Raw genomic sequence first — 10000 nt, 5'->3', positions numbered from 1 at the left:
ATGGGCTCCATCTCCTTCGACTTCCGCACCACCGAGCCCAACGGACTCATCCTGTTCACCCACGGAAAACCTCAGGAACGCAAGGAGACCGCACGGAGCCAGAAGAACACCAAGGTACGTACCCTAACCCCCTAACCCCTAACCCCCTAACCCCTAACCCCTAACCCCCTAACCCTAAGACCCTAACCCTAACCCTAAAACCTCAGGAACGCAAGGAGACCGCACGGAGCCAGAAGAACACCAAGGTACGTATCCTAACCCTAAGACCCTGGACTAAATATTGGACCTGATTGTCACAAGCCACTCAATATTCCCAACATCATGACACTAAAATGGCTTTTTCTCAAAGAGACCATTCAGGAGAAAATCGACTTTGTTATCGACACTGTCCCAGCAACACTATCACGAGATGGCGCCCTTTATGTTTCTCTTGGTGTTCAGGTGGATTTCTTTATGTTTCTTGGTGTTCAGGTGGATTTATTTGTGTTTCTCTTGGTGTTCAGGTGGATTTCTTTGTGTTTCTTGGTGTTCAGGTGGATTTCTTTGTGTTTCTTGGTGTTCAGGTGGATTTCTTTGCGGTGGAGCTGTTAGACGGCAGTCTGTACCTCCTGCTGGACATGGGCTCTGGGACTATCAAGGTCAAAGCCACGCAGAACAAGGTCAACGACGGAGCCTGGTACCATGTGGACATCCAGAGAGACGGCCGCTCAGGTCAGTGTCTGTCTGATTCCGTTTCCGGTTCTCATTTTTTTCCGCAGTCATTTTCGGCCAGAATAGGGAAAGTCACGGTTTTTCACACGGTAGAAAAAACGAACGGAGAGGTCTACGTCTATTCTCTTTGGTCCGGGTGACGATCAGTCATCGTAGTCGTGTATAACGTCGTATTTTAACCCGATCAGAGATTGTCGAAAACGTAAACATCCGGTTATGACCGGATGTCACGCGAGCCTGTTTGGGAGGGGGCGAGCGAGTCAACGAGGTGATCAATGGCTCGATTTGCTGCTCTCTACTGGTAGAACTGTCGTATGAGTTGCATACTGCATATAGACAAGCTGTTTGAAAATTAAATTACAAAATAACAAAACAAAAAAAAACAAAAAATTGCTGGCACTGGGGGAGTACTTTATGAAAATACTCTGGCACTGAAAGAGTTCAGTAATGTAAAGTTTAGATGATGTGAACATGTACGGTACATCATTATCAGACTAAATGTTATCCTTCAACTTCTTGTTTATGCCCAAAATGACTGGATATACAGGTTTTGTAGCATGTTTAGTGTCAGTGTAGAAACATTAGACCTTAATTGTCAAATGCTTAATAATTTCTAATCATGTATACTTTACTTAACCTTTTCCATTTTTTTTTTTTTTTACATTTTGGAAAAAATAGCCAATTTAACACAGACGTGCCCAGATGTCCCTAGTGCCCACCTCTCCTGTATCCATTTCATCATGAACTGAGAAACACTTCATCTCACTGCATCTATTATTTCCTCCTAACATCATATGCTGTGCTCTCAGCTGTGTGTTTAAGGTCTTGTAGATTAGTTGTTACTCCGTAGCTCCTTCCACACGAGGACGTCAGAGGTTTGTTCTTCCTGACACAGCCCAGCTCTAATGAACAGTGACGCTTTGATTGGTCCTGATCAGTGTTGATTTCGTCGACTAAAACTAAGACGAAAAATGTTCGTCGACTACCTTTTTTCACTGACGAAAACTAAATAAAAACTACATAAAAACTAAGCTAAGTTGACTAAAACTATGACTAAATATATTGACAATTTCGTCAACAAATAAAAACTAGACTAAACTGGAGGGACGAGTGGAGAAGAGATCCAGTAGAACTAAAAGATGAGTCATTTTATGTTTGGTTGCGTTCAGTTGTTGCGCCCTGAAAATAGCAGATCTACAAGCTCACAACGCGTCGCAGCGCGACGCGTTGTGAGCTTGTAGATCGGCTATTTTCAGCATGCAACCAATTGTAAAATCAGCTATTAAGACCCCATCAAGGCACCGCCAGAATACATTTTAGTCGACTAAATCCACTGTAGATTTAGTCGACTAAAACTAGACAAAAACTAAAACATTTCAGAATGACTAAAACATGACTAAAACTAAATGGAATTTTTATTCAAAAGACTATGACTTAAACTAAATCAAAATTTGCTGACAAAATCAACACTGGTCCTGATTGATTACACCTGCAACTTCCAACACGGCCACTGACAGGGGGTGCAATGCTCACTGGACGGCCCTGCACGCCGTGCAGGAGGAACCTATTTGACCAGGAGCACACGCATAGATTTAAAAACTACTTTAAATTCACACCTCAACAAAGTTTACAAAGCAGTGGCGTGCACAGACATTTTGAGGGGCAGGTGCTCAAGTAAATTATACTCTTTTTTGTTTACTTGGTCTGCTCTTTTTTCCCTCTACACCTATACCTCTTTGCCAAAAATAGCAGATCTACAAGCCCTTGTAGATCGGCTATTTTTGGCTAAAGTTCTCCTCAGAAAAGGGATGCTAGGTTTCGAGTGGTTATGGTAAAAAGAAAAATCATATCACATAAAGATTTGGCGGACCCCCTGTAGTAACTGTGAGGACCCCCTAGGGAAAAACAACTTTTTTTTTTTTTTCCCAAAAGGGCACTTCTGGTCAAGAGGGCAAAGGGCAGGTGTTGCAGCACCACCTAGAGTCTATCTGTGCACGTCCCTGTTACAAAGGCTCCAGACTCACACCTGGTGGATTAACGTAGAAATGAGCCTATAGATGCATATTAACTGTCCATTGTGTGACCTGTGGTGTAGGTGTTAAGCGACGTGCGCGTCACGTCATTAAAATACAGTGCAACCACGTTCCAATTCAGCATTGTAACACTGCCCACTGATCATAAAACGTCTGATTCAACCCACCCCAGCATGCCACGCCTCCTGAACTCGTAGATTTGATATTTGTGCTACTTTTTGTGCAACACTGTTATACAATAAAGTATGAAATAGGACATTAAAGGAGAGATCCAGACCAAAATACATGTGGATTGTATCTGCCTATAATCAGTCACCAACATGCCTGATACAGTTGACTTTTTTCATAGAAGCCCCTGTTCTCCATTCGGCAGACCCCTCCCACAGCTAGAATGGAGCCTAGAGCATAAAGCTCATTCGGCTATTTTTGTCGCTCCAAAAAAAAAAAAATCACACGAATTGTCTCCATGTAGTGTCCTGGCACTCACACATGGGCTGTTTGTCACTTATGAGAGGAGGGGGAGCGCTCCACGCGAAATCTCGCGAGACGCGGGAATTTCGTGAGAGTTCACGCATCAGAGCCGTTCTGTAGGAACGGCAGCTCATGAGTGAGCCAACCCCACCCCCCAGACGCACACCCCGAGGGAGTGTGATGCGACCCGCCGCCGAGTCGTTTGGATACGCGGTTGACCAGAACCGCCGATCCGACCGTTATGCCCATGTATCACACGGCCCTGTAAATAAGAAGGACATGTCTGCGCTGGATTTCAGACCAGCTATGGACTTTTCTCACTGAACCTCAGATAGCGTTGCACCACTAGACAACAACTCATTTTAACACCAACCCACCATGGGAGCAAGACGGACGGACGGACGTCCACAGCTAAAACTGTCTGCATGCTTTGCTGCGTGCGTGCGTGAGTGTGTGCATGTGTGCATGTGTGCATGTGTGCGTGGGCGTGTGTGCGTGTGCGCGCGTGCGTCTCAGAGGCCATTATAAATGCAGACAGCCCACTGTCACCTTAGAAGAGATTACTAGAATTGATTACCTGCCGGCACCACCACGTACACGCGCGCACACACACACACACACACACACACACACACACACACACACACACACACACACACACACACACACACACACACACACACACACACACACACACACACACACACACACACACACACACACACACACACACACACACACACACACACACACACACACACACGCGCACACACACACACCCTGATCTCTTTGTTCAAACTTTCCACATCCCTTCAGAAGCAGCACTGTATCACTGTGATAACTGGTGCTGTGAAACACACACACACACACACACACACACACACACACACACACACACACACACACACACACACACACACACACACACACACACTGAGGACATAAATAACGATAAGCCCATCTAGCAGTGGGGGTCCCATTACTGCTTTTGTTTGCTCTCTCTCTCTCTCTCTCTCTCTCTCTCTCTCTCTCTCTCTCTCTCTCTCTCTCTCTCTCTCTCTCTCTCTCTCTCTCTCTCTCTCTCTCTGGTTAACTTGCAGTAAATCAACAGAACAGTGAAGTGTATCACCTCTGTGTAGCTCTCCTCTCTGTGTAGCTCTCCTCTCTGTGTAGCTCTCCTCTCTGTGTAGCTCTCCTCTCTGTGTAGCTCTCCTCTCTGATGGTATTCATGGTGCTGCGTAGCGGGAACGGTCAGGAATAGCTGATCTACAAGCGTGGCATCCGGGTCACGTTGTGAGCTTGAAGATCAGAGTGAGACGGTGTATGAGAGACAGACAGTAGGACAGCTGAGAGGGAGACGGCTGAGAGAGAGAGACAGACAGTAGGACAGCTGAGAGACAGACAGTGTAGGAGAGACAGACAGTAGGACAGCTGAGAGACAGACAGTAGGACAGCTGAGAGGGAGACGGCTGAGAGAGACAGACAGTAGGACAGCTGAGAGACAGACAGTGTAGTAGAGACAGACAGTGTAGGAGAGACAGACAGTGTAGGAGAGACAGACAGTGTAGTAGAGACAGACAGTGTAGTAGAGACAGACAGTGTATAGAGACAGACAGTGTAGGAGAGACAGACAGTGTAGTAGAGACAGACAGTGTAGTAGAGACAGACAGTGTAGGAGAGACTAATCTCTCAAGAACAGATTCCGACCTGCGGTGGAATCTGTCGGAGCGGTTCGTCCTAACCAGTGCGCATTGGCTACAAGTGGGCGTGCCTTCAGATCAGGAAGTGGGCCGCGCTTTACCCAATCAAATGTAGTGGGCGGGATTCACGTGTCCATCCACCATTATCCACCCTCCCCCCCTCGAAACTAGCCGAAACTAATTTAACAATAGCGTCCTCGGAGCGGACAAAACCACGGAAAGATATTCACATTTTAAATTACTCTTTCATCATAGAAACAAGTGGGCTTATAACCAAAACCATCCATGTTCTCTGGGAGAAGTGGTGTTAGTGTTCCGTGTAGAAATATTGTTAGTGGGAATGAAAACATGGTCGCACCAACCGGAAGTGATGCGCTATAGGCAGACATGAAACCGGTGTTTCCCTGCGCTCTAGTCTAACATTATACTCCTGCCAGACTCCACAGAATATCAGAAAAGCAGAGGTCGCTGTTTTTCATTTTCTGTGGGGTCTGGCTACGCGAGACTAAGGAGAGACAGACAGTGTAGGAGAGACAGACAGTGTAGGAGAGACAGACAGTGTAGGAGAGACAGACAGTGTAGGAGAGACAGACAGTGTAGGAGAGACAGACAGTGTAGTAGAGACAGACAGTGTAGGAGAGACAGACAGTGTAGGAGAGACAGACAGTAGGACAGCTGAGAGACAGACAGTGTAGGAGAGACAGACAGTGTAGTAGAGACAGACAGTGTAGTAGAGACAGACAGTAGGACAGCTGAGAGACAGACAGTGTAGTAGAGACAGACAGTAGGACAGCTGAGAGACAGACAGTGTAGGAGAGACAGACAGTAGGACAGCTGAGAGACAGACAGTAGGACAGCTGAGAGACAGACAGTAGGACAGCTGAGAGACAGACAGTGTAGTAGAGACAGACAGTAGGACAGCTGAGAGACAGACAGTGTAGTAGAGACAGACAGTAGGACAGCTGAGAGACAGACAGTAGGACAGCTGAGAGACAGACAGTGTAGGAGAGACAGACAGTAGGACAGCTGAGAGACAGACAGTAGGACAGCTGAGAGACAGACAGTAAGACAGCTGAGAGACAGACAGTAGGACAGCTGAGAGACAGACAGTAGGACAGCTGAGAGACAGACAGTAGGACAGCTGAGAGACAGACAGTGTAGGAGAGACAGACAGTAGAACAGCTGAGAGACAGACAGTGTAGGAGAGACAGACAGTGTAGGAGAGACAGCTGAGAGACAGACAGCATAGTGTATGTAGACTCTATGATAAGACAGAATCATGTGAATCTGGATAACAAGCTGTTTTCTCTACTGAGCAATTATCTGTGTTTCTAAAATCACATGTGAGACGTCATTCCTCCAGAGCAGGAATACCTTTTTTTTTTTTTTTACAGTAATACTTTTACTTCTACAGAGTATTTCTACACTGCAGTATTTACTTAAGTAAAACATTTTATTACTTTTTCCACTACACTACTGCATCTCACTATTAGGATGTTAAGTACGATTAGCACGCACGCACGCACGCACGCACGCACGCACGCACGCACGCACGCACGCAAAAAGAGATCACTTGACACCCTCTAGATAATAAATGATTCATGTTTTTTTATTGACTACTTCATAAATAGGCTTAAATATGAACTGAAAAAAAAACAACAACATACAAACGTGTCACCTAGTGATTCACACTGCCAACCAGTGTAGGACAGTGACTAAGTATATTTACTATGATTACTTTGGAGTATTTGTTTTTTGTTTTTTGCAAGCTGATGACTTTCACCCCACTACATTTCTAGTACAGTACATACTTCAGCACCATGGAGAGTTCTATCTAGTATGTTACATACTTCAGCACCATGGAGAGTTCTATCTAGTATGTTACATACTTCAGCACCATGGATAGCTCCTACCTAGTACACTACATACTTCAGCACCATGGATAGCTCCTACCTAGTACAGTACATACTTCAGCACCATGGATAGCTCCTATCTAGTATGTTACATACTTCAGCACCATGGATAGCTCCTATCTAGTATGTTACATACTTCAGCACCATGGATAGCTCCTACCTAGTATGTTACATACTTCAGAACCATGGATAGCTCCTATCTAGTATGTTACATACTTCAGCACCATGGATAGCTCCTACCTAGTACAGTACATACTTCAGCACCATGGATAGCTCCTATCTAGTATGTTACATACTTCAGCACCATGGATAGCTCCTATCTAGTATGTTACATACTTCAGCACCATGGATAGCTCCTATCTAGTATGTTACATACTTCAGCACCATGGATAGCTCCTATCTAGTATGTAACATACTTCAGCACCATGGATAGCTCCTATCTAGTATGTTACATACTTCAGCACCATGGATAGCTCCTACCTAGTACACTACATACTTCAGCACCATGGATAGCTCCTATCTAGTATGTTACATACTTCAGAACCATGGATAGCTCCTATCTAGTATGTTACATACTTCAGAACCATGGATAGCTCCTATCTAGTATGTTACATACTTCAGCACCATGGATAGCTCCTATCTAGTACAGTACATACTTCAGAACCATGGATAGCTCCTATCTAGTACAGTACATACTTCAGCACCATGGATAGCTCCTATCTAGTACACTACATACTTCAGCACCATGGAGAGTTCTATAATTATTTTGGAGTATTTGTTTTTTGTTTTTTGCAAGCTGATGACTTTCACTCCACAACATTTCAAATAGAAATATAGTACTTTTGACTCCACTACATTTCTAGGAAGAGATTCTTGGCACCGAAAGCTTTTTATATTTATATTATTAATTAAACACTTTTTCATATATAGTGAAAATAGCTACAGCTATGGTCGTGCTGCGGCACATTTTGAGCTATTTTCTACGAGCTTGTCGATTGGCTATTTTTCTAAGACATTTCACATATTTTGAAATATCTTCATATGAATGAAAATCAATCATTAAAAACTACTTTTAGTAGTATACACCCGAGAGGTTACGTCCATGCTCATTACTATGTGGCTGTATACAGGCAGTATACAGCCGAGAGGTTACGTCCATGCTCATTATGTGGCTGTATACAACGTCATACACTGACGTGGCAATCAGCTGACCAATTGGGCGGGTTACTTAAGCTCACCTAAGTCTGCGTTCCTTCCGCTTTGTGTGTTATGGTTGTTGTCATGCGGCGTTTGCTCCCACCACCACCCCAGCACCACCAGTGGGCTCTGCTATTGGTTCTGTTCCCCATGGGGGGGTTGTTATTATATATCTATCTCCCTGCTCTTCATGGTTAATGATGGTTGTCTAAAGTGTGCTGAGCAGGGAGAAAGATGCAGCAGAGCCTGAACGCCAAGATGAAATATTACATCCACACTTTGTATTCTCATTCTATAATATTGTTTCAATCTATCTGTGAGTTATCTGACTGAACTCTATAATGACCAAGGGACACCAGGTTGAAACCAGTCCACTTTGGGGAGTTTGCTGCCCTCTACAGATGGCGACAAACATTACACTACACTACTCTCTAACCTCCCTCTGTCGCCCCCTGCAGGCACCATCTCGGTGAACAGCCGGCGCACCCCGTTCACGGCCAGCGGCGAGAGCGAGATCCTGGACCTGGAGGGCGACATGTACCTGGGGGGTCTGCCCGCCGACCGCCAGAGCCTCATCCTGCCCACCGAGCTGTGGACCGCCATGCTCAGCTACGGCTACGTGGGCTGCGTGCGCGACCTCTTCATCGACGGCCGCAGCAAGGACATCCGGCAGATCGCCGAGGCGCAGAACGGCGCCGGCATCAAGCCGTCCTGCAACAAGCAAGCGGGGAAGCAGTGCGAGAGCGCCCCCTGCAAGAACCGCGGCGTCTGCAAGGAGGGCTGGAACCGCTTCATCTGCGACTGCACCGGGACGGGGTTCTGGTCACGCACCTGTGAACGAGGTAGGAAACGTTGTTATACACAGGGACGTGCACAGATAGACTCTAGGTGGTGCTTCAGCACCTGCCCTTTGCCCTCTTGACCAGAAGTGCCCTTTTGAAAAAAAGAAAACATTTTTTTTTTCCAGTTTACAGCAGGGGTCTTCAACAGGGGGTCCGGGACCCCTAGGGGGTCCTCAGAGTTACTACAGGGGGTCCGCCAAATCTTTATGTGATATGATTTTTCTTTTTACCATAACCACTCGAAACCTAGCATCCCTTTTTCTGAGGAGAACTTTAGCCAAAAATAGCCGATCTACAAGCTCACAACGCCTCGCGCTGCGAGGCGTTGTGGGCTTGTAGATCGGCTATTTTTGGCAAAGAGGTATAGGTGTAGAGGGAAAAAAGAGCAGACCAAGTAAACAAAAAAAAGTATAATTTACTTGAGCACCTGCCCCTCAAAATGTCTGTGCACGCCACTGGTTATACACCTGTGAACGAGGTAGGAAACATTGTTATACATCTGTGAACAAGGTAGGAAACATTGTTATACACCTGTGAACGAGGTAGGAAACATTGTTATACACCTGTGAACGAGGTAGGAAACATTGTTATACACCTGTGAACGAGGTAGGAAACATTGTTATACATCTGTGAACAAGGTAGGAAACATTGTTATACACCTGTGAACGAGGTAGGAAACATTGTTATACACCTGTGAACGAGGTAGGAAACATTGTTATACATCTGTGAACGAGGTAGGAAACATTGTTATACACCTGTGAACGAGGTAGGAAACATTGTTATACACCTGTGAACGAGGTAGGAAACATTGTTATACATCTGTGAACGAGGTAGGAAACATTGTTATACACCTGTGAACGAGGTAGGAAACATTGTTATACATCTGTGAACGAGGTAGGAAACATTGTTATACACCTGTGAACGAGGTAGGAAACATTGTTATACATCTGTGAACGAGGTAGGAAACATTGTTATACATCTGTGAACGAGGTAGGAAACATTGTTATACATCTGTGAACGAGGTAGGAAACATTGTTATACATCTGTGAACGAGGTAGGAAACATTGTTATACATCTGTGAACGAGGTAGGAAACATTGTTATACATCTGTGAACGAGGTAGGAAACATTGTT

At 45.2% G+C, this 10000-nt stretch overlaps 1 protein-coding gene across 5 annotated transcripts in view; it reads left to right on the top strand.

The window, feature by feature from the left end:
- The window catches only part of nrxn3a (neurexin 3a), a gene marked incomplete at its 3' end in the record, with an annotated part of 238564 nt that overhangs the window by 32999 nt on the left and 195565 nt on the right, over window positions 1–10000 (top strand). For all 5 annotated transcript variants that reach the window (XM_084045369.1, XM_084045370.1, XM_084045368.1 and 2 more), the window contains 3 exons: window positions 1–114; window positions 564–711; window positions 8484–8867. The exon at window positions 1–114 is cut by the window's left edge and continues 180 nt beyond it. In XM_084045369.1, coding sequence (XP_083901495.1) covers window positions 1–114; window positions 564–711; window positions 8484–8867 — 646 coding nt within the window. The remainder of the gene's footprint in view (window positions 115–563; window positions 712–8483; window positions 8868–10000) is intronic.

This window comes from Gymnoscopelus microlampas (genome assembly GCF_963454915.1).
Source record: "Gymnoscopelus microlampas genome assembly, chromosome: 20".
In the NCBI taxonomy this organism is placed as follows: Eukaryota; Metazoa; Chordata; class Actinopteri; order Myctophiformes; family Myctophidae; genus Gymnoscopelus; species Gymnoscopelus microlampas.
Note: the sequence above shows the minus strand (reverse complement) of the source record. Positions and strands in the feature narration are given on the sequence as shown.